Here is a 22,250-nt window from a genome sequence, read left to right on the forward strand (position 1 = left end):
TCCAATAAGCATAGAGACAAACTCTTTTTCACGTCATTAGAAAGCAAGAGGCAAGAACAAATTACAATCGCTTTTTTCCTACGTGGTCGCAAAACACTGCAGGCATGTTTATGCGTCGGCATGATCGGTCAGAATGTCAGCTCCAGTATCGCATCCCACTCCGATGTCTGATAGTATATGAATCAAAGAAGCCATCCATTTGAGTCCCGGTGCAAGTATGCAGGCGACACATCGCCGTAACGACTTCATTGCTGATACTCTCCTCCCTATTCCTCAGACGTTCCGTATGCACAAGGTATCCGGAATGAAAGGCGGACCTGATCTGCTCATCTGATATGCTCGGCGACGTCCAGAGGAGACTCATTACTGCGCCGAGCGGGTTTAGCAGGGGAGCCCACAGCGTATAGCAACTCGCGTACTTGACGAGAAATGCTCGCCGGATTCCCCTATCCCGGGATACTGCCTGGAGCATGTCTCGTTCTTCGTACGACAACTCCACCGGAGGATATGCGTCGCCGTTCTTCCTATCAATGAGCGTTTCGAGGGTCGCTTGTAGAATTTGCGAGAATGGTTTCTTCCCAAAGGTTAGCGTGATGTGTCATATAAATAAGTAGCGATGCACCATACCTCAGCGCAGTACAGAAAAACAATCTGTTCGCATACGGCTTCGTCAAATCCAAGACTATCCTCCAATAATTTGAGCATATCCTTCGCAGCATAAAAGAGACTGAACTTGGGAAACCGCGCCAATAACGCCGGATATCCTGGATGCGATTGTTTTCCACCGTCCCAACGCTGATAGAATGGCCAAATCGTGGGATCGCTGACGGCCTGCATGTACAGAATGACGACGTTGGCAAGGCACTCGGATACGCGGCTCACGGCTTCACGGCTGCCCGAATATGCCTCGTCCAGAAAAGATTTGACGAGAGATCGAATGGCGCGGTTTCTTTCACGAGCTATCTCAAAGAAGGTCTCGGCCAGCGGTGCTGTTAGAGGGTGCGAAATCGGCAGTTTCCCTTCCTGGTGCCTATGTATCCGGCGGGTGTAGCTCTCTCGTCTTTTCTGCGCAGAGTCCACTTCCTCGCATACTTCTTTGATAGAGTCATACTTAGCGGAAATTACTGATATGTTGGGACCAACCCAGGTCATGGTAATGTTTGTGCAAGCGCACTTCCCTGAGTGCAGGAATGATGGGTCGCCCATGCTCACTGAGACTGGAGTAGTGATGTGAGGTCGAGGAGAGGTTGGCTCTGACGAATAACAAGGAAAAGCAATCCGTTTAAAAGGCGATAGAACCATGACACAGCAACGGAAGACTGTTTCGTCTGGTTTTCCATGGTCGGGCGTCCCCAGAGCGTCCGTTTAGGTCGAGTTGCAATCGTAAGTACAATAATAACCTTGGAAATTTGAGACAGAACACAAAACAAAGGGAAAACAAAGAACGGAGTAAAAGGCAAGAGGAGAGAGAGAGAAGGAAGACGGAAAGGGGGGGATGTATTGCTCATCCATTTCATCAATGGCCGTCTTGAGGGAGGGCCGTCTGGGTATTGCACCACCTTCCAATTTCCACTTTTCATTGTACAAGCCACGGCAGGACAGGAACACTTCATTCAATGCCACACTCGAGGAAGACGGGAATCCCCGGGCTTAATAGACAGGCCGCGATTTCCTCGAACTTCCCTGGTCTTCCCCTTGCCTCCACTGCATACATACATACATAGACTCTGTCCAACGGGTAAGGATAAGCCAGAAAACTCACAGAGTAAAGTCCAGTTGTAGCAGTTATTGAATGAAAGTCTTGAACACACGTCTGATTCCTCTTCTTCTGACACACAGTAACAAATGTAGTTACGATAATTTGATAGCGCAGGAAAGGGATGTCATATATCGCCTCGTCCCGGTACACGATTTGAGAGTGATCATCGTCCAGGGGAGGCAGCCGAGAGCAATTTAGCCGACACCTTCACCTCGTACAATACCAACGCCAAGAACAAGAACTAGAACGTACGGACTGGTCTCAAAAGAATGACCTCACCCCAACAAGCCAATCCCTCACCCCCTTAAGGAACCCTAAGCGCCGATCTAAGCCAACATCAGCCAACCCCAGTACAATCACAAAGAACGCCAAAAGCTTCAAGACATGAAGGGACTTTGCGAAAAGCAGACCTCGTTTCACAGCGGCCCGTTCCTTCTCTAGGGTCCAATTGCGCTGGATCCCAGCGCTGTTTTTCACCGCTAGCTTCTTGATGTTGGCGGTTGAGTACGGCGGGCGCATAAAATTTGTCATTTTGAAGAAGAAGGGCGTCGGGCGCGCGATTGTGCGGTAGTGCGTGAAGGACTTGAAGCCGTAGTCGCCGTGGTATGCGCCGTGGCCGGAGTCGCCGACGCCGCCGAAGGGGGCATTGGGGACCATGGCGTGGAGCAGGACACCGTTGATGCAGACGCCGCCAGAGAGTGTCGAGTTCAGCACTGTAATATAGCCTTAGAATAGAGCAAGAAGTAGGGTAGAAGGACTTGCCTCGATCGATCTCGTTTTGGTCTTGGCTGAAGATGTAAATGGCGAGGGGATGAGGGAGACTATAGAGCTTAGTAAGGTACAGGCAAGGCCAGGAAGGTTGATTACCTATTGATCGAGTCAACGGCATCTTTGGTTGAACCTGTCACGACTGGACATATAGTGCCGAAGAGCTCCTCGGAGAGCAGCGAGTCGGTCATCTTGACGTTACTGACAATAGTCGGAGGTAGCTTTCTGGTTTCCGCATCAGGCACCCCATCATGCTCAACATTGCCAGCAGAATTTTGCGCCAGCCCCTGGAGTCGCGCATAGTTCTTGTCGTTGACGATGTGCGTCAACGAACTAGTAGCGCCCTTGCTGTATTCATTCAACCAGTATCTCATCCGCTCAATCAGCTTCCTCTCAATAGATGGATGCGCGAACACATGGTTAACCGAAAGACAAATCTGGCCGGCATTGAGATACTTGATCCAAGCAATATCCCTAGCCGCAGCCTCAACATCCGCCGAGCTAGTCACAATAGCCGGACACTGCCCTCCCAATTCCAGCACCGTCGGAGTGAGATGCTTCGCAGCAGCAGCAGCAATATGGCGCGCAACAGGAACCGACCCAGTGAAGAAAATATGGTCAAACTTTCTCTGCAACAACTTCCCAGTCTCGACCGCACCCCCGGTAACAACCCTCACAGCATCCGAATCCAGATACTTGGGCACAAGATCGACAAACAGCTGCTGTACCCCATTTGTAACCTCACTCGGCTTAAGCAGCACCGCGCAGCCCGCCGTAACAGCGGCAATGAGCGGCTGAACGAGCAACGAGAAGGGGAAATTCCACGGCCCAATTATCAGCGCCACGCCGAGCGGTTCAGGGCGCACAGTCGGTCGGAGCATGAAGCGCATCATCCCCGCGCTGGGCGTCTGGTCGGCGGTCCACTTGTCGATGTTCTTGAGGTGCTCGATTACGTCGGTCTTGACGTTCGTGATCTCGGTGAATGTTGTTTCGAACGGGTGCCGGTTCATGTCCTTCTTTAGGGCTTCCTGGATCAGACTCTCGTTGTCTTCGACCATCCACCAGATCTGCTTGAGTTGCCATTTTCGCCATGCGATCTCTTTGGTTTTTCCTGAGCGGAAGGTCGTTCGGAGGGTGGTGTATGCGAGCGCGACGTCGGCTTCGGAGGTGTAGGCGGCCATGGTGAAAGCGGCGATCGAGGGCAAGGTTTAGAAAGAATCAAGAGACCGACAGCGGGGCCACGTTTCATTTAACTCGTATCGATGGTAGGACAGAAGCACATGTCTGCGAGATTAGTTGAGGGGCGAGGTTCAACGGTGCAAGCGTCGTTGCACAGGGTTAGGAAGGAGCAAATGGGAGGGAAAACAACGGTCCTTACGAGCCAGGAGCCGAGTCATAGCTGCAGCTGTTTTATGCCAGGTACAGAGCAGCCCTGCTTAATTGCTCGGTTCAGTTCCTCTGGAAGTATTCAAGTTGCAGGGTTAAGAATCTCCGCACCGAGACAGCCGACATCGCCGCGGCCCGTTGACTGCCGAGCTCAGTTCCACATGAAGCTCTCCGCAGTGCAGTCCAAGTCGTGAATATGATGCTTAATTCTAAATTGTGGGTTGGCAAATTGGCGTGTTCCATGCTTCGGTCTGGAAACCCATTGTGGAAGCGTAGGCAGTTGGCCGTAGTATGGTAGCACACGCGACACGCTGTGTAACCATGGTTTGAAAACTATATACAAGAACAGTAAAACTTCGATAAAACACTAGCCAAAAGTCCGATGCCACCAATCTTTCTTCCACGTCCCTCCAAACCGATGATTCACACAAGCATGGGGACTACGAAAGCTCTCTGCGCCGCTATGTCGCTGCCCGTTCCCCCACGCATTCACCGGCAGCACACAAATCCCACCCATCGACTCTCCGATCGCCGCCTCGCGCGCATCCACGCAGACGGGCTCACTGATGTGATGGAACGGCGCCCATGTTACGCGACGCGCGAGCATCCCTGATGGCGATAATAGGTCTCCGATGTTTTCGTCAGCCTGGACGGAGGTTGCGATGAGCGGGTGTGTTGCCGGGAGCGAGCGCGAGAGGGCGTCGAGGATCGCGTCCGTGAATACGCCAGGGCCGGTGACTTCAAGGATTGTCTTCTCGTTGTAACGCGGGCCGATAAGCGGCCAGCTGTGTTTGTTGTGCTGGCGAGTGTGCGAGAGAACTCGGACGATGACCTCGCGGAGGAGTGGACTGAAGCGCTGGGGCGCGTAAAAAGTGTATTGTATCAGCCCGTACGTTCGAATCCAGTGCCAGTCGTGCATCAACTGCGGCGAGGCATGCGGTTCATCGATTTCAATCCCAACAGCGAGCGAGATATTGCCTGCGCCGGAGGTGAGGTCTGTGAAGACGGGTTGTAACGACGGGCATTGCTTTATCGGTTTGGCGGGGTATACGTCCATGTCTGCGTAGTAGCCGCCAAAGTACCAGAGCAGAAGGTAGCGAAGAAGGTCCGATCGGATAACATGGTATGGATAGGAATCGTAGAGCGTCTTGAGATCGGGGACGGAGGAGAGGATATTGGTAATGAAGTGGTTGGCCTGGTCATCTGTGACGAGCTGGTACCATTAGCATTGGTCTCACCGATAAGGGGAACGTCGCGCGAACTGTATACTGCCAATCGTTATTCCTCTCGCCGAATTTCAGTGAATCCGGTCCTCGTTCTGGGTCGCCGTTGTTGCCCAGTCTGATTTGCCAGATGTGGTCGTCTGCTGCGCGGTCGCCGTCGGAGGCTTCCAAGACATCCTCTTCGATCTTCTGCAGCGCCTCGGAGACAGTGCGCTCAAAGTCGTAATCAGGCGACTCTCGATAGGGCGAATGATGCAAAAAGCGCGGGACATCGCCGACATCATAATCCGGCAGCCACTTGCCCGCGACGATGCGATGATTCTGGGAGGCGGGCAGAGAGTGGAAAATTAGAAACAAAAGAACCACCACAACCAAGAAGGACATCCGCCGACGCGGGATCACCGGCGCCAACGGTTTCTGGAAATTCTGGGACTTTGGTTTCAGCATTTTACCCCATGGAGGATGGAGCAAGCGCGGGTTGGGAGAGGGAAGGAAAGCGCATGGCGCTAGAGGTGGAGGTGGAAGAGAGAAGAAGTGACGACAGGAGCAATCGAAATCTGGCAAGACGCGTGAGCATCACTGCGATGAGACATGTTTGCGACCGATTCACAGCCCTGGGGCCAAAGAGCAGGCCCAAGTTGATCCTGGCCCTCTGACTCTTTTGAGGCTGTGGGTGGTTCACAGTCCCTGAGCCAGCCATGGCGGCCCTATAAGCATCCTTGGACTGGCCCACATGCTGCTTCGCTGAATTTCAGGTCCAATTACACTGCAGGACAGGGCTCAGTGGAGAATTCAGGGCAATCAGGCCTCGTGTTGACCCACATATTGTTCCACCAACTGTCAATCCTGCCCGTTTCTCGGCGCCGTTGACCTTGGAACAATAGAGAGAACTCGCCAGACAAAGTCAGTGTATTGTCCTGCACTCGAGTCTTTCGTGTTACTATCCATAAAGAACAGATCCATAACTCCTAGCAGATCCAGGCAGCAATACTAGTTTTCAATGAACTGAACTGGCCGTCTAAACTGAACTGGCCGTCTTCGTCGTAACTTAGGGATAAGTGTACAGGGCGCCGAAAACAGCCACTTCCTGCGCTCCCTCGGCGACTTCTCTGGATGCTGCTGGCTGCTGACAGGAAGTCTCGGCGCCTCGGGCCCGGGTGCGCGAAAGTACTAACAGCACGGGGTACTAATAAGAAATATAATACCGTTCAGGTGGTGAGTCAGATCGTGAACTTCGGCCTCACTTGGTGTTGTGTTCCGCTCGCGATATATATATATATCTCCGGCCTCTCGCCGCTACCAACTATACAATACCAACAACGATAGAATGGCATCCCTCGCACGATCAGTACCGCGAGCTCGCCATCGCAGCTCCCTCCATGTTAGCCGATTGCCTCTCCGTATCCGAACCCCTGCATTTTCAACACGCGCAATGTGTCTAAACAAAGCATTTACGACGAACCCAACACAAAAGAACCAAGCTGTCAACCCAGAGCTTCCGCGCATAAGCCTAGATTTACTCACGGCGAATTCAGGCGAATGTATATTATCTCCACGCTAGCAATGGCAGGTACGACCATGCCCTACCTCTTCAAAGATCTCTCACCTCGAAACTCTGAACTCTGGTCTACTTGCATCCATCTCTTACAATTTACACACTCGCTGAGATTTATTGTTCGATCATTATTATACATATCTATCCTCGTTATGCCTTGGCTATCAGAAAAAACTGCGCCTATTCACCGCCACCACCAACCACGTCGGGTGGAACGTGCTGGAACAGCTCTGGCACGACAGGGATCCCCAGAACGCGGGAACCGCAATGTCGCCCCTCTGCATTGCCATTACACTGCTCATGGCCTCATGTGCCACAGACGGACTGACCTCGCTCGAACTGTGACGGCGCATGGGCATTCTGGAACTCGAGCCCCCAGAAGATATTGTCGAGGCTTTATTGACTCGGATTATAAAAGCCATCGGATGCGGCCTCCTTTGGCTACGGCAACGCTCTGTGCGAGGACGGCGAGACAATCGCGTGTTTCGAGTACGCTCAATTCCTCGGCCAGATCGGAGCCGACGTGCTTTTCAAGTCTAATACCAAAGCCTAACATGTCAACGAGATCAATAACTGGGTCGCCAAGCACTTGGATGCCAATCCGCTGGCCCCGTTGCTGACCTCGTGGCGCCTTGAAAATACACATCTGGCGGTGGTGAGTGCCCTCCGGTTCAGCTCACCCTGGGAACACGGCTTCAACCGTGGAAATAGCTGCAAGAGACAGTTCTTCATTGGAAACAAGATGATAATGGTCGACGCAATGATGCGCTACTGTGAGACTATCCAAGTTGCTAAAAGTTCTGACTACACTGCTGTTTGTCTGCCTTTTGTTTGTAGTTCTTCAAATCGGCGGTGGCGGTTCATTGCTTGTATGCCTGATAAAGGCAAATCGATCAACGGTGTCATAAGGAGCCTCAGCCTCAGCGAAGAGCAACCCATCTTCACGAAAACCTTCATTGTCCAATTCATGATTTCGAAGTTCGATTTCACTTCCCAATCTCTGCCAACTTGCTCGCGATTGGCGATGGTAGGTTTAGTCTTGACGACATCTTCGAGGTTGGCACTATTGACCTTGGTGAGAAGGGCCCCAGACCATCGAGCACGTCCGGGGATCGAAGGGAGAATCCGAGGGATCCAACGGGCCGCGGGCGAGTGCCTAGTTTGAAGCAGTTGCTATTTAAGCGCTCCCATTTGTGTATTCGATTGTCTCGGACGATATGGACTTTGTTGTTGTTAACGGTGTGTTTTCAGCCAGGATACCACCAAGGGAGGTATAGGTTCTTCCTTCACTTAAATAGTTGGATGTACTTATTTAGTTGTTAAAAGTTACCTACAGTGACCAGGATTGAACCACCGATCATCACCCGACTTGCCACCATTACCTGGACCAGATCACAGCTCGTCTGCACTATAGCGATGTAATCGGCTCAACAATTCAGACTGAGTACTCTCGGCCTGACACAGTCGGCCATCCTCCCTTTGAACCCACCTCTCTGACCCAACCCCCGTAAGCGCATAGAACATCTCATCCGGGTCGTATTTCCCTTTGATACTTCGCAACTGCGCATAATTCTCACCGTAGAATACCCTCTGGAAATTTGGTTGTCGGAAGTCGCCCTGTGAGAGGAGAGTTAGCCAGACAATCCTTCCAATTACCCCATGCCACCCAGCACATGGCAATGGAAAAGGGAGAGAAAAACTGGAAAGGGCACCTCATTCAAATAAGCCCCTGAACGCGGCGCAAGCCCCCTAAGCTTCGGAACATAAACCTCCGTCATCCTCCTCTGCGCCTCTTCCATCTTCTCAGGAGAATCCCAAACCCAGGGCGTCGTGAGCGTAGAATGGACCAGTGCCTCTCGCCACGCGGGGAGAACACTATTACCCATGTTTTCAACGTCAACAACATTCCGCCCGACGTCTAAAGCGACATTGATAACCGTCCCTCCATCCTCAACGATATCCCGAAACGCGGCGGTGACCTTTTCGGGTGAATTCGTGATGATATCGCGCGGGATAAGCCACCCTCCATACTGCGCGATTCCAACGGGGATGAAGCCCTGCATTGTGCTGAATTGGGATAGGTACGAGGGAAATTGCGCCGAGTATAGAGTATATTCCACACCGAGCGCATGAAGGCCCGACGTAAAAGGCTCTAGTAAAGAAACCAACTCGTCAACGGGGATGTTGGGACCCGTAACAGGCGAAAGAAGGAACGACTCATTCGTAAACGTTACAATCGCCATCCCGCCTGCGTCGACGAGAGGCGCCTGAATGATTTGGTACAGCTGTATAGCGTTGTAGTACTGTTTCTCGGAGAGTCCGGTCCGGGTAAATGTGAGGTTTAGGCCTGAGACGGGCGTGCCGGGGTGTAGTTTTACTGTCAATGAGAGGACAACGCCGTATGTTCCGCCCCCTCCACCGGAAAGAGCCCAGTAGAGGTCTGAGTGCGTGTTTTCTCTTGTTGCGATGATATGGCGCCCTTGACCATCGATGACTTCCCATTCTAGCGCTTGATCTGCCCCGAGCCCGTATCGCGATGAGAGGGCCGAGTGGCCCCCGCCTTGGGTATATCCGCCTGCGATACCGACGCTGGGACACTCACCTCCTACAACCTGGTACCCGTGTTTATCGGCAAATTCGTAAGCTTCAATCCCTTGCACGCCCGCGCCCACTTTAAGCGCGGGGCCGGAATAGCGACTATCGCTGTGCGTGGTTAAAGATAGGTTCTTGAGATGGTGCATCCACAATCCTAGCGCGCCGGCGCCGGTCGATTTCCCCTGGTAATCGTGCCCTGTGTTTCGGATTACAGGGCGGATGTTGTGCTTTTTTGCAAAGGCTAAAGACTTGGAGACGTGTTCTACGCTGCTGACGTTCACGGCGTATGAGACGTAGTTTCCTAGAGCGCAGGGTTTTGGGATTGGATGGAATGGATCGCAGCTCGCGTTTGCGAAGAAGGGGGCCATTATTGAGGAGGAGGATTCGTAGCTGTTTTTCTGTCAGTTGCCATGATCATGGATTGGCTTGGACTGGAAAGAAACGGAGGGTTAGGAATTATTGGCGAACGAACTGTGGCTCTGGATCCGTCCAGCTTAATTTAAGCTGTTTGCAAAGCGCTTCGTCGTATGTCGGATCATGACATGGGGAACCGAGCGGTCTCGTCGCGATTAGCCGACCGTCGATGGAGGCGTTGAATTGGGCCCATGTTGAGGATGAAGGCCAGCAGGGGTCGCCGGGGAAGCAGCGGCAGGATGAAGACGGAGAGGATGTCGCTGCGGCAGCCGTGATGGCCGCTAAAGCCCACACGGTGCCGATTCTCATATTGTAGGTACAAAGGAAGCAATTACTTGATTACAGAGAAGAGGACTTTTGAAAGGGCTGGGCGAGGACTTATTTCACTGTCAGACATCGGCGATCGACTGGCCCCTCGCAGGATGCATGAAGCTATTCCTGAACGAGCAGGAGCTCTTTGATTAACTTGATGCATCGAGCTGGGAGATCGAAATTGGGGAAGGGTATGGTTTAGATTACATCGGGCATAATGCCGATATATCAGAGGCTCAAGGAATGGATATAGAATGGTGGGTGTCTCGAGGTCTGCCATTGAGGATCCCGCCGGTGCGTGGGGGAGGGGTTAGGGCTTGGCACTTGGTTGGTCTCGCTGAAGATCCTCTAACCAAATGGGAAAGGGTAATTAAGTGCCCGTGAGCCCTCAAACGTGAAATAATTCACGAAAAGCTGGTGATTGATAATGAATACCTTATCAGATTCTGTGGGAGTGCAGCCTGGAGGCAGTCCTCGACGGTGGTGTCATAACACGCTGCACTCAACAAGCCAACGTCACGATTGCGGACGAGACAGTAAATGTAGTGTCCTTGATCTGTGGGACTCACTATAGTCCGATCCTCTGGTGAAGAACCTCTGAAGCTCAGTTTTTTGCAACATCGTCTCTCGTCACCGTGACCCAATCAGGTCTGGGTCATGGCCGAGAGGCTCGTCGTCTTGCTTGAAAGAATAAAAAGGCCACCTTGAACGCAACGCCACTACTATAAATACTGAGGGACAAATAGTCCTCACAAATCCCTGACTAGCAGTGAAACTGGTCGCCTGGTGACTGGCGGTGCACTTGCTTTATAGTTCCATCTTCTACTACGCTCACCCTGTTTGAGGAGCCGCATCCTCCAATATCGATATAGGCGTCACGATTGGGCAATCTATAATTTCTTGGGGGAACTAGATGGATGAGTCACGGTGTATCTGAGACTACGGGCAACAATGGATGAAGAGTTGGCGAGATATGGGGGCTTACGATAGCTGACTCACTCACACCGCGCCCTTCCACTTACTCAAGCAGGCAAGAGTTGTCATAAATAATCGATCGCATAGATACTGGGTATAAGCTGGTAGACCTTGGCTAGCCGCCAATCTACTCATGGCGAGTCAACCTACGGCTGGGTGATCGTCCGCGGCCTGTACTTACATAGGAGCCAAGAGCGGCGCAATTGGTTCAATACAAAGCTACAAATTCGCCATCAAAGTACCCCCAGGGAAATGCAGTGCCAGGAGCTCAAGGTCAACATGACGTTTATACAGCATCTGGAAATCTGTGACCCTGATTAGAAGCACAAAGAGAACCAGTTGCTGGGGGCCGGTTACGAAACAGGTCAAGATCTGACGAGGATTCGGATTTTTATCCGGACTCTCGCTAACCGGGGCCCAACGAGCCCTACAGCGAAGCTTTTCGTATCGGGTTCTCGGTTCCTGCCCTTGTCTATAGCCGATTCTCTTTTAAATTCCTTGTCGTGCTTCATATCTTCGCATAATAATCCATGGCAAGAAGATGGAGCTCAAGACAACAGAGGAGTACGACCAAGCCCGCGCAAGACTCCAAGAATGGGACAGCGACGACGACCCCGGCGACCCTCGCAACTGGTCCGCTCTGCGAAAGAACTTGACTACGGCGGTCATCTGCCTTATCGGATTTGCAACCACCGTCAATGCGTCTATCTACTCGTCCGGCCATGAGCGGATCAAGGAGGACTTCAATGTCTCGACGACTGTCTCCCTACTGCCCCTCTCGGCGTACTCCCTAGGGCTAGCATTTGGGCCGATGATCTCCTCGCCCCTGTCAGAGACCTTCGGTCGGAAGTTTGTCTACCTGCTCACCCTGCCCATGGTCGATCTGTTCACGATCGGCGTGGGAGCTTCTCAGGGGATTGCCTCGCTCATCGTCTGTCGGTTTATCGCTGGGCTCTTTGCCGCCCCGGGCGTGTCGGTCGCGGCGGCCACCATCACGGACTATACGCATCCCTCCGACAGGGTCGTTCCCCTGGGCATCTACTACACCATCCCATCGATCGGTAGCTCCATGGGGCCGCTGATCGGTGCCTTTGTCGTTGAAGAGCGAGGATGGCGCTGGACCGCATGGACACCCCTCATCATGGCAGCCGTCCTACACCCCCCAGCCCTCTTCATCAGAGAATCATACAAGCCAATCCTCCTCCGCAAGCGAGCAGCGAAACTCGGCGGCGAGGGCGTCCTCCCCATCCAACCAAAGACAGCAATGCAACTGCTCAAAGAATTCATAACCTCCACCATCGTCCGCCCACTGCACATGCTCTTCACCGAGCCCCTCGTCGGCTTCATCTGCCTCTACTGCGGCTTCCAGTTTGCACTGCTGTACACCTTCGTCGTCGCTAGTCCGCGCGTCTTCGATAGCGTCTATAACTTCTCAGCCTCAGACCAGGGCCTGTCCTTCCTAGGTATGGTCGTCGGGTGCATGATCGCCCCGATGACCCTCCTAACCGTCGACCGCCTCGTGCGACACAATCCCCGCCTCCACATCCGCAACAACAACACCGAATCCTCCGCCCCCTTCGCCCCCGAACTCCGCCTCTACACATCCATGTTCGGCAGCCTCGTCCTCCCAATAGGCCTCTTCACATTCGCCTGGACTGCGCGAGCCTCAATCCACTGGATTGTGCCGATCCTAGCACAGGGCGCCACATTCCTCGGCTCAATGCTGATTTACATCCCGTGTAACTTCTACATGCTCGACGTGTATGGCAGCAAATACGGAGCAAGTGCGAGCGGCGCGTCCAGTTTGACCCGGTATGCGCTCAGCACGGCGTTTCCGCTTTTCGTGCCGCAGATGTATGATGCTCTTGGTGTGGGGTGGGCGTCTAGTCTCTTGGGGTTTATCGCGGTTGTTATGGCGCCGATTCCGTGGTGGTTCTTTTATAAGGGGCCGGTTTTGAGGGGGAGGAGTGCGTATGAGCATGGGACTTAGCGGCTGGAGTTGCGGTTGTCTATACTGTAGAGTAGACCAATAGAGATATTCTCCACTCCATAATTTCTGTCGAGATGACTGTCGTCCGGTGAGGTAAAATTCGGGCCGCGCACGATTTTTTTTTTTTTCCAGCCTTTCAAAGCAGTATCTGATTATGCAGGCGAGGGAGACCCTGTTCTGTTTTTCTGTTATCAGCCAGTCAGACGAGATACAATACAGTAGAATCGTGTCCGCGAGACAAGGCTGGCCCCCATCATGGCAAACAATACGAGTTGCGGTGGAAGATAGTCAGCCGCACAAGGCTTGAAAAGCCCAGAAGCCGTCCTGCATGCCTCCCTTGGGAGCGCGGTTACGACGGCGTTCAGAAGGGAAACAAGACGCCGAGCCAAGCCAAGCTAGAAGGGGCGCAGATGGCAGAGGGAACAACTGTCTTCGAAGAAGAAGAAAACGTTCGGCCGGCGCAAATACAGTTGACGACTTTGACAGGTTACCACTAGCGGATATCTCTTGCGGCAAAGCACGCCAGACCCTTCAGGGTCCGAACGGGATTCTTCAGCCTTTGGCTCCAACATTGGCTGCATAGACCCCGAGTCTGGACGCTTTAGCAGCAAATGAACGCCCACGGCAGAGTCGGCGAAGAGATAAGAATAGGCTCGGGGTTGTCTGCCAAGTTCCATCTGTTCGGCCGTGCATGGCTCGCAGCCTCGTGGATTTCCTAATCGGGGCAGCGCTGGGACGGCGCCCAGGATGCGCTAGTCCCTGCCAAGTTTGTTCATCCTTGCAGATGCATTCTGACAGCCGCAGATGTAGCGTCTAATTTGGTTATTCTCGGGGGACAGGGAAAGCCCTGCAGTGGTTCTCTCGTCGGGGTTTCCGGGACCTGGCAGTGCAGTGGTCTATAAAGACGGTACCGGGGCCGGCTGATGCTGACTCTGGTACTCACCTCACGCTTGCTGCCCTCCTCCCCTCGGCCTCTGCTTACATCTCGACATACCTGATTTCTCGGTGATCAACCATCACAATGCCTCCACCACCGAATCGCAAACCCGTCCCCCACGGCCGCTCCCATTCCCAACCGCACCCTCACCCGCCAGCACCAGCGCACACCCGCCCAGCCCATGGCCCAGCGCAACCCCGTGCACCACCACCAATGTCCTACCACCCACCGCCACAAGCACACCGGGGCCCTCCAGGCCCAGGCCGACCAACTTCTCTCCCCTCCCAACCCCGCCCACACCCGCAGCATACACGCCAAATAAACCAAATGCAACAAACGCAACAAGCCCACGGCCACAAACTAAAAACCCACACAGCCCAGCTCTCCTCTCAACAAAAAGCCCTGCACGCGCAGAACCAAGCGCACGCAAAACAAACGGCCCAGATGCAGAAGAATATGACCAAGCAATTCGCCGCGCAATCTGCAGCCCAACAAAAGGCCTTCGCGAAGGAACAGGCCAATGCCGCGAAGGCGAACACCGCTATGCAGAAGCAGTATAATAAAGACCGCGTCGCGATGGGTCATGAGATGGCGCAGATGAGGGCAGCTAATGAGCACGCTCAGCAGCAGCAGTATTTGTGGTATCAGCAGCAGCAGCAGCAGGAACAGGCACAGCGTGAGCGGGAGAGGGATGAGTGGGATAAGAATAATGATATGGCCAAGGTTGCTGCTGGTGCGGCGGCGGGTGCGGCGCTGGGTGCTGGCGCTGCGTTTGCGTATGATCATTGGCAGGAGGAGCAGATGCGGTTGGAGAGGGAGGAGTGGGAAAGGCAACAATGGGAGCTGGAGCAGCAGCAGCACCTTGAGAACCAGGAAGTCTCAAGCGAAGATGATCGGTATCCTTCTGATAACGAGCCTGAGTATGATAATGGGTATCAGACTCAGAATCAGGAATATGAGAACCAGCCGTATGTCTCGCCGGACCCGCCGATGCAAGAGAGGAATGGCGGCGACGAAGGCGAGTGCTGTGATTGTAACTGTTGCGATGAGGGGTGTGGGTGCTGTGATTGCTGTGATGATGATGATAACAATAGCTGTTGCTGAGATGTGTCCGGTTGGTGCTTTTTGTTGGGAGTTAGGGCTGCCGGCGGGGATATGGAAGCCGAGGTCGGATTTCGATTAGTATAGATTCAACCTCTCAGATGTCAAGATTAATGATCATTTTTCTCCACTACTTTCACAATCAAACTTGCATCCAATTGTTTTCTTGCTCCAGGATCCTTTCCCCTGTCATCGCTGGAAAGAAGTGGGTCGATCTAGGCATTGGACGGGCTTACTTCCCTGATTGATAGCTCTACCGATCCGGAGTCCATTCCGTTGGGAAGGATTTTCTTGGCCGTTTAGACCATTTCTTTTAAATACATTTCCATCACTGCTTTCCTGCATTACAAGATTACAGAATTAATAAAAGACCTGACCGAGGAGCAGAATGGCAACAACACAATTCTTCCCGGGCTTCACCCGCCTAACTGACCAAATCTTCATCCGTGATAGCATCACAGACTCAACACCCGCAACAGCTCGCCCAAACCAACCAAAAACAATCATAATCTTCGCCTGGGGCGATGCTCTCCCCAAACACGTGACAAAATACTGTGATGGCTTCCGAACCCTCTATCCCGCAGCGAAACAAATTGCCGTCCTCTCACCAATAATGAAAACCATAACGCGCTCTATGCCGCAGCGCATCGAGGCAATGAAGCGCCTTCTAGACGAGATCTACGGCTCCAAATCCGGTTTCAACTCCAGAGAAGCAAACGAAGACGAAGACAAACATGAGCATACAGACGACGTCCTCGTCCTCGCAATGTCAAATACAGGCGGCATCGCATACGCAGCAACACTCCACGCATACCGCCAAAAATACGGCCGGACAATGCCGCATCGCCTAGCAGTCCTCGACTCAACCCCCGGAAGCACAGACCTCACCTTCGCGAATATGAAGAGATTCTCGCTGGCTATGGCGCTCGGCACGGCATCCTGGTTCCCCTGGCCGTTTGTGTTGACGCAGGGTCTTTGGGCTGTTTTCCTGTACGTGGTTAATATCATTGAGAAGATCCTCGGCCGGAAGAGTGCTGGTGCTGAAAGTCTACTTGCGATTGGGGACCCAGAGTTATCGTCTAAGAATGCGAGGCGGTTGTATCTTTATGGAAAGGAGGATCGGATTATTCTGTACAGTGATATTGAGAAACATGTTGCGGGGGCCAGGGAGGAGGGGTGGAAGGCGGATTGCGTGGTTTTTGAGGACAGTGGGCATGTTGAGCATATGCGGAGGGATGCAGTAAGGTATTGGGGGGCTATACAGGACTCTTGGGAGGAGGCAAGGACGAAGGGTTGTGGCATGTGAAGATAGAGTAAGGCTTGATCCTGGCACTAATATTTGGATTGAAATCAGGCGTGAATTGCATTAGAATGAACTAGAAATAATAGGCAAGGGAATAAAATCAGACTTCATGTCAAGTCAAACAGGCACAACTGAAAACATCCAAACATAATAGGTTAGAAAGTTTGAAAAATTCCCTATTAAGCACACCAAAGTCTTCCTCATGAGATTCACTTCTAGCCACCAAACACAAGATATGCATTCCTTTGTCATCCACTGCATCGGAAGGGAGGGCTCGAGGAATACCTACGATAAGGTATATGAACTTGGAAAGATTGTCGGGACGCTCAACGTGTCTTCTGGATAGGAATTGGTACAGAAAAAGTGTAATCTGTAGCTCTAAAATGCAATTATGCCTAGGAGCTCAATCCAGATATTCTCTATGGGATAGCTTGGGTTCGTGACATAACAGAGCTAATAATCTTCATCCCGATCTCCCAATTCAAACCCGTGTCCGGCTGGATGACATTGGTACAGCACATGCATCATTTTTATCAAACTCCGCAAGGTTAAGAGGTGTCATTCCTGTTGAATCTGGTCTGGAGATATCGCACCCTGCGTAAACCATAATCTGAACATGTACAAGGGAACCATATCGCACAGCACGGGTTAGGGAGTATCACCGTTGCCACCAAGCTCACCAAGAGCCACAGGAATGTCGTTAATATAACGACGTAATAGCCAACTGTCGAAAGAACTGGGTTTGGCATACCCGATGTCTGAGGATGAGGACTTGTAATTCTGCCATTTGGCGCCGTGGTCGAGGAGAATACGTGCGATATTGACAAGATGAAGAATGTACCGTACGACTCGTAACCATCTGTTCATATATTTCTTTCCCATTTGCTAGACACAAGGCTCTGTTCAACTCCTTGCCGATGGCTTCGGCGATAACGTCCTTTTTATCGTTCTGCAAATCATTCACGCCCAGAACGAGCTGGTCCCTCAAACTCGTGTTATTCGCCGAGATTGCTGTCATCGCCGACTACTATCAGCTTAAGAACGTCAGGTTCTTTGGGCCCGTGTGGGTGGATTCCATGGCAACTAGACCGATGACGGGAGTTCGCAACTTTCTGCCCTGGGTCTGTATGGCTTATTACTTTCGCTTGGTTTACATCTTCTCCAATCTGACTTTGATTGTCATGGAGAGCGCTGCGAGAACTATCACATCTTGTGGTCTTCCTCTGCCACAACCACACCTGACTCGAAGCGATCCACTCCTCCCTCGAAAACTTAGACAGCCTACAAGTCATCCTAAGAGGCGATCACGAGAACAGCCCCTACCGCCCGACATGCAGCGCCACCTGCAGCTCAATTATAAACGAAATGCTGTCTAGGGACCTCCGTGATCTCGGTAGGCGTTGTCCAGGGCTCAAGCATCCTTTTAGTGGAATCAGTCACAGAGCATTCAGGACCATGGGCTGCCTGAGTCCGCCCAGATGGATCGATCCGAGCCAGATACACCCCGCTGCTTGATATCTTGAGCCCAATACAGCCCATATATGTCCGAATGAGAACTATTGGGCGCTGATTTGGGGGGAGGGGGGGGGGGGGGAATCCCTAAGATACCTGAATTGAGATTGGAAGATTATCTTTCTTAGGGCTTTGTGCTGGATTTTCCCGCGTTCCAATGCTGTTCTGCCTACGGCGAACATTGGAGACGTCTTTCCTCGCTTATGCGTCTCGCTCTGGTGAAACCGATGTTTATTGTTAAAGTTTTGATCTACGTTGATTTCGAACTCGGGAATGGAATAAGATTTTTTTTTCTCCCATTCTCTTTGAGTAAGCGTCTATATAAGATACAGAATCACTACGATTCGAAAGCTATAGTTGCTCATCTTGTGTAATGCTTCTCCTAGGTTTCAGGCATCAATGGTAGGGGTAGACTTGAGACAAGGCATAGTAATCCTCGTGCCGTGTGCACACCACAACTGATACCAGTCACATCTTCACCGTCAGCCTTCTAGACCTTTACACCGTCCAGAAATGGCAGTTCCGAGTAGACCTCCAGATCAGGTACCCCGGAAGTTGTGAGGATCCGTGCTATTATTATCAGTGTGGGGGGAGGGGGTTAAACAAGCTTTCTTGTTCTGGACCACATCAAACAAGTGAACTTCTGTGAAGAGCGGCAAGGAACAAAGCATTGTTAGTGAATACAACCACCGCTGGCTGGTGCCTGGCCTAACATCTCAACGGCTATAGGCCAGACAGTGAATGCATCTTCACCACCTTTATGCAGAACTGGACCGGCTGGAACGAAGCTTTGACTTTGTATACCAGATTTGTGTAGACCACCGTAAGCGAGGATATGTTAAATAGCAGTATCTTCTGACCTTCCTACACTCTTCTTTCGCACCTCTCTCGTCGATTCCATTTCTACCCCCCTCGTTCTGTACAGCTCATGTCTTCTTCCTGAACCAAGTATCTCATCATCTCATCGTTATCATCGCGCTGTATCATATTCGTCGTCTCTTTTCTCTTTCAATATGTCGTTCCTTCCTACAGAGCAGGTTCGATGCCCATCCAGCGCAAATCCCCCCATCGACTATGTCGTCCATCCAGCAGGAGACACGATTATTATCCTCCGGGACTACAACGCGCCCTTTGCCCCGATCGTAACCCAACGGCCAGCGGTGCATATTACCAGCGATTATCCAAGCTATCAGGCACTGGCTGCAGCCGGACACCGCCAGGTAGCAGGAGCGCCAGGCCAAGTCCTCATTGCGGCCCCAGTGACTCCCCCTCCTTATAGCCCCGAGCCTGTCCGCTTCCAAGTCTCATCTCAACACCTGCTAAACGCAAGCCGTGTGTTCGCAAACGAAGTCCACAACGCCATCGCCATGTCCGGCTATGGTTATGTGCATTTTAACAACCACCCAATTGAAATCCCGGCCCGGGGCTTCGACGTCGCTGCATACCTAACCTTGCTCCGCATCATCCACGGCGAACCGGGCTTCTTCTCAGTCAACACGGGCCCGGGGATTGAAGAAATCGCTAAACTTGCTCTTCTGGCGGACTTCCATGGGTGTAGGGATGCTGTTAGTGCGTGGGTCAATCCGCGTATTACGCGGCTCTCTAATGATGAGATGCACTACGGGCGTGATCTCATCTTGTTTATCTATGTAGCCTATGTCTTCCAGCGCCCAAGAATTTTCAATCGGATGACGAGAATCGCCATTATGGAGGCGCCGGGCTTGATTCCTTCCCTTGGACTCCCGTTTCCGACTGAGATCATGGTTGCGCTTAACGATGCGAGAATTAGTGCTATCCGTGGCCTGATTAACCTTGTCCATCATGCTCGCCGTGAGATTTTCCACGCAGGCGAGCGTGAGGTTGACGACGAAGCTGGAACTAAAAGTGATGGCCCAAAATGCAGTTTCCAATGCCGCGCCTTCACCCTAGGCTGCCTGGAACTCAACATGGCCCAGGCGGGACTCCTCTCTGGCACTGAGGCCTCCCATCCACCTTACGAAGGGATGGCGTATTTTGAGCTTCGCCGCACAATTCAAAACTGGAAGTGCTCTGGGACTGATAAGCTCACTCATACCTGCAAGGTTCATCAGCAGCAGGCGGCTCGTGGGCTTGGTTCGAACCTCCCTAGCTCGATTCTGCATGGGTACTATGCGGACTTTACTTGGACTGTGCAAGGGCTAAACCTTAGGAAATTTGTTGGTAATATTCCGCCTAGGGTTGGGGTTACGCTGATGGCGAGGGCTCTAGCGAAGCGTGGCTAGGGATGTTCTTCTTGTGTATGACTTGGTCTGGCCTATCTTATGTCTCTCTAGTGTTACTGGACGGCGTTGATGGATGGTGTCGATGGTCTTTTATGCTGGTGTTGCCTCGGTTTACTTCCCATGAAGCGGGTTGGAATGGTGTTGGAAGTTTTGACGGCTTAGAGATCTAAATTCCTTACAAAGTTTGATAATCGTTCCACTATTGATCTCCCATTGTCCTGTCAAACAGTGTAAGCCATTGACCAAAGCTGCGCCCACGTTCCCGTTCAACAATTCCGGCGACACCTTAGCGAAGGATTTCTTCGAATCAGCCCACGCTAATATACCTGACCCGGACAAACCCGTTGCAATTTGCATCATGCTTTGCTCGGTGCAGTCCACCCGTACAGCTAGCCACCAGGAATTCGAAAGTATTCGTGGGCAGGGCGTCGGGGGTTGCAGCCTGCACCTGCACGACGAGATTAACACGTTCGGAAATCTGGAGACAATCCCGCCGTATACCTCAAGGCTGGAGTCGTCTACATATGAGCCGCATTATCGCGGACAAGCATTTCGGTCAACTCCCGGAAAGTTAATGCTAAATTTTCTGGATAGCCAGGAAGTCCAGAAGCACGCGCCGAACATATGGTCCGGCCAATATGACCGTCAGCTGTGTGAACAACTACCTTTCGCATCATGCGGGCAGAGAGAGGTTCTGTCCGAATCGAACACTTTACGAGCAATTCGCCAAGGTTAATTGGCTGTATCCAAGTTACTACCGTGACAGGCAGCATCGAATAGAATAGCTCCTCATAGAAGAAACAGTGGCGCATCGACGAAAATATCATCCCAATTTGTCAGGAGGCCATCAACACCCGAAGCAATCATGTCATCCCAAAATCTATTAAGAAATACTGCGGCGTCGCGCATAGAAAGCGTACCAAGATCCACGGCCATCTCGTACAGCCGCTCGCAGATGAAGTCATGGTCGTTTCGATTCCGCTTCACGATAACATTTTGCACGCCGGCTATGACGAGGGGCCATAGAATGAACTTCCAGTACCCTCCCTTACAGTCCTGGTTGGTCTTGAGTCGGAAGATTTTGCGTAACGCCTGCATCAACGAATCGTATGCCAAGTTGCGAATGTTCTTCAGGGCTGATGGCGTTAGGGAGACGTCCGGGGGGTTTTCGTTAGTCGACTCAATACTAGTATACCCCTCGACGCTGTATAGAGCAATAGCGGATCGAAAGCAATTGACGAACAGACCATAGTCAAAAGTCGAATCCTGACTGTGGTCAACGGGCATCGTTTCATGGCTAGCGTGGTTCGATGGAACGCCAGCATCCAATTCGGCCATCACTTCAGACAATGTGAATCTAGGAACCTGGAACTGACCTGCTGCATGATGCGATCTAGCCCTGGCAAGATTGGTCATAATTATTGGTTTCAGCAGGCTTTGAGGGATTGGAGCAGGAGTCGGACCCAAATCGTAGTCGAGTTGTGGCAACCCTTTTAGATACGACATATGCCATACAATGGTGTCTGAGTTCATCTTCTTGACCGGACTGGTAGTCGTCGAGATTACATCAATAATTGGAACGTTTGTAAGCACAAAGCTGACACGGCGACGTTCTTTTATGAGGCATTCGTATCCGCCGTGGAGGTTGATGAGTGTCTTGAACCCGTCGAGATGGATTCGCCAGTGCCCGTACGCTCCTTGCTGTAACTAATATGTGTTAGACCTATCCAAGCATTACCGGGACACCCGAACCTGGGCAAACAGAAGCATCATGGCCCCAGCTAGGGCGGCGACATTGATATTCTTCGTGGGTTTGCATAAAGCGTCGTTCAGGCCTCTCAGAGCAGACGCGCGATAGTGGCAAAAGGTTGCTTCCTCGGGGTCTGGTGAAGAGGATGCCAAACTCAACAATTGAGAGCCTTTCTCCGAGTCCCTCGCTCGGCGCTGAACTATACGATGGAACGCGCTGATAGACGCATGGACGTAGTCGAGGTATGCAGGTGCCTCGGCGGTCACTCCTATCGGCCACCGAAACGGATTCGCGGGCGAGTCGACAGCAACCAAGCCTGGGGCCACTCGTTCATTGTCTGCTATGATTAGGGCAATGGCTTTGCTTGGAGCTTTGAAGACTGACAATACATAATCTCGTGTTCGATCGC

General features: G+C 52.1%; 11 protein-coding genes across 11 annotated transcripts; 5 read left to right on the plus strand and 6 right to left on the minus strand.

Moving 5' to 3' along the window:
* Positions 1-136: 136 nt before the first annotated feature.
* On the minus strand, positions 137-1,152 carry BDV17DRAFT_288961 (uncharacterized protein; the record flags this gene model as incomplete). Its single annotated transcript, XM_073761539.1, has 2 exons — positions 137-574; positions 628-1,152. 2 exons carry the CDS (start codon positions 1,150-1,152, stop codon positions 137-139), a joined length of 963 nt encoding a protein of 320 aa, XP_073618255.1.
* Positions 1,153-1,281: 129 nt separating this feature from the next.
* On the minus strand, positions 1,282-3,831 carry BDV17DRAFT_256789 (aldehyde dehydrogenase family protein). The gene is made up of 3 exons (XM_073757121.1): positions 2,627-3,831; positions 2,522-2,580; positions 1,282-2,472 (listed from the first exon to the last, which is right to left on the minus strand). The coding sequence occupies exons 1-3, from the start codon at positions 3,706-3,708 to the stop codon at positions 2,021-2,023; spliced, it is 1,593 nt and encodes a 530-aa protein (XP_073618256.1). The 5' UTR covers positions 3,709-3,831; the 3' UTR covers positions 1,282-2,020.
* A 391-nt stretch (positions 3,832-4,222) lies between these two features.
* Positions 4,223-6,195, minus strand: BDV17DRAFT_256790 (uncharacterized protein). Its single transcript, XM_073757122.1, has 2 exons — positions 5,176-6,195; positions 4,223-5,126 (listed from the first exon to the last, which is right to left on the minus strand). Exons 1-2 carry the CDS (start codon positions 5,581-5,583, stop codon positions 4,281-4,283), a joined length of 1,254 nt encoding a protein of 417 aa, XP_073618257.1. The 5' UTR covers positions 5,584-6,195; the 3' UTR covers positions 4,223-4,280.
* On the minus strand, positions 5,503-5,970 carry BDV17DRAFT_16037 (uncharacterized protein). Its single transcript, XM_073754658.1, has one exon. It carries the CDS (start codon positions 5,834-5,836, stop codon positions 5,585-5,587), a length of 252 nt encoding a protein of 83 aa, XP_073618258.1. The 5' UTR covers positions 5,837-5,970; the 3' UTR covers positions 5,503-5,584.
* Positions 6,196-6,379: 184 nt separating the features above from the next.
* Positions 6,380-8,058, plus strand: BDV17DRAFT_256792 (uncharacterized protein). Its single transcript, XM_073757123.1, has one exon. The coding sequence runs from the start codon at positions 6,676-6,678 to the stop codon at positions 7,309-7,311; it is 636 nt and encodes a 211-aa protein (XP_073618259.1). The 5' UTR covers positions 6,380-6,675; the 3' UTR covers positions 7,312-8,058.
* A 25-nt stretch (positions 8,059-8,083) lies between these two features.
* BDV17DRAFT_288964 (FAD-dependent oxidoreductase) lies at positions 8,084-10,009 on the minus strand (the record flags this gene model as incomplete). The annotated part of the gene is made up of 3 exons (XM_073761540.1): positions 8,084-8,308; positions 8,404-9,676; positions 9,759-10,009. The coding sequence occupies 3 exons, from the start codon at positions 10,007-10,009 to the stop codon at positions 8,084-8,086; spliced, it is 1,749 nt and encodes a 582-aa protein (XP_073618260.1).
* A 1,519-nt stretch (positions 10,010-11,528) lies between these two features.
* Positions 11,529-13,009, plus strand: BDV17DRAFT_297165 (MFS transporter; the record flags this gene model as incomplete). The annotated part of the gene is made up of 1 exon (XM_073763443.1): positions 11,529-13,009. The coding sequence occupies one exon, from the start codon at positions 11,529-11,531 to the stop codon at positions 12,975-12,977; it is 1,449 nt and encodes a 482-aa protein (XP_073618261.1). The 3' UTR covers positions 12,978-13,009.
* A 921-nt stretch (positions 13,010-13,930) lies between these two features.
* BDV17DRAFT_256796 (uncharacterized protein) lies at positions 13,931-15,068 on the plus strand. Its single transcript, XM_073757124.1, has one exon. The coding sequence runs from the start codon at positions 13,999-14,001 to the stop codon at positions 15,016-15,018; it is 1,020 nt and encodes a 339-aa protein (XP_073618262.1). The 5' UTR covers positions 13,931-13,998; the 3' UTR covers positions 15,019-15,068.
* A 335-nt stretch (positions 15,069-15,403) lies between these two features.
* Positions 15,404-16,321, plus strand: BDV17DRAFT_288967 (TMEM53 family protein; the record flags this gene model as incomplete). The annotated part of the gene is made up of 1 exon (XM_073761541.1): positions 15,404-16,321. One exon carries the CDS (start codon positions 15,404-15,406, stop codon positions 16,319-16,321), a length of 918 nt encoding a protein of 305 aa, XP_073618263.1.
* Positions 16,322-18,843: 2,522 nt separating this feature from the next.
* On the plus strand, positions 18,844-20,091 carry BDV17DRAFT_288968 (uncharacterized protein; the record flags this gene model as incomplete). The annotated part of the gene is made up of 1 exon (XM_073761542.1): positions 18,844-20,091. One exon carries the CDS (start codon positions 18,844-18,846, stop codon positions 20,089-20,091), a length of 1,248 nt encoding a protein of 415 aa, XP_073618264.1.
* Positions 20,092-20,880: 789 nt separating this feature from the next.
* Positions 20,881-22,232, minus strand: BDV17DRAFT_288969 (transcription factor domain-containing protein; the record flags this gene model as incomplete). The annotated part of the gene is made up of 3 exons (XM_073761543.1): positions 20,881-21,798; positions 21,844-22,178; positions 22,226-22,232. The coding sequence occupies 3 exons, from the start codon at positions 22,230-22,232 to the stop codon at positions 20,881-20,883; spliced, it is 1,260 nt and encodes a 419-aa protein (XP_073618265.1).
* Between the last annotated feature and the right edge of the window lie 18 nt (positions 22,233-22,250).

Source organism: Aspergillus undulatus, assembly GCF_047715775.1.
Source record: "Aspergillus undulatus strain CBS 261.88 unplaced genomic scaffold BDV17scaffold_10, whole genome shotgun sequence".
Classification (NCBI taxonomy): domain Eukaryota; kingdom Fungi; phylum Ascomycota; class Eurotiomycetes; order Eurotiales; family Aspergillaceae; genus Aspergillus; species Aspergillus undulatus.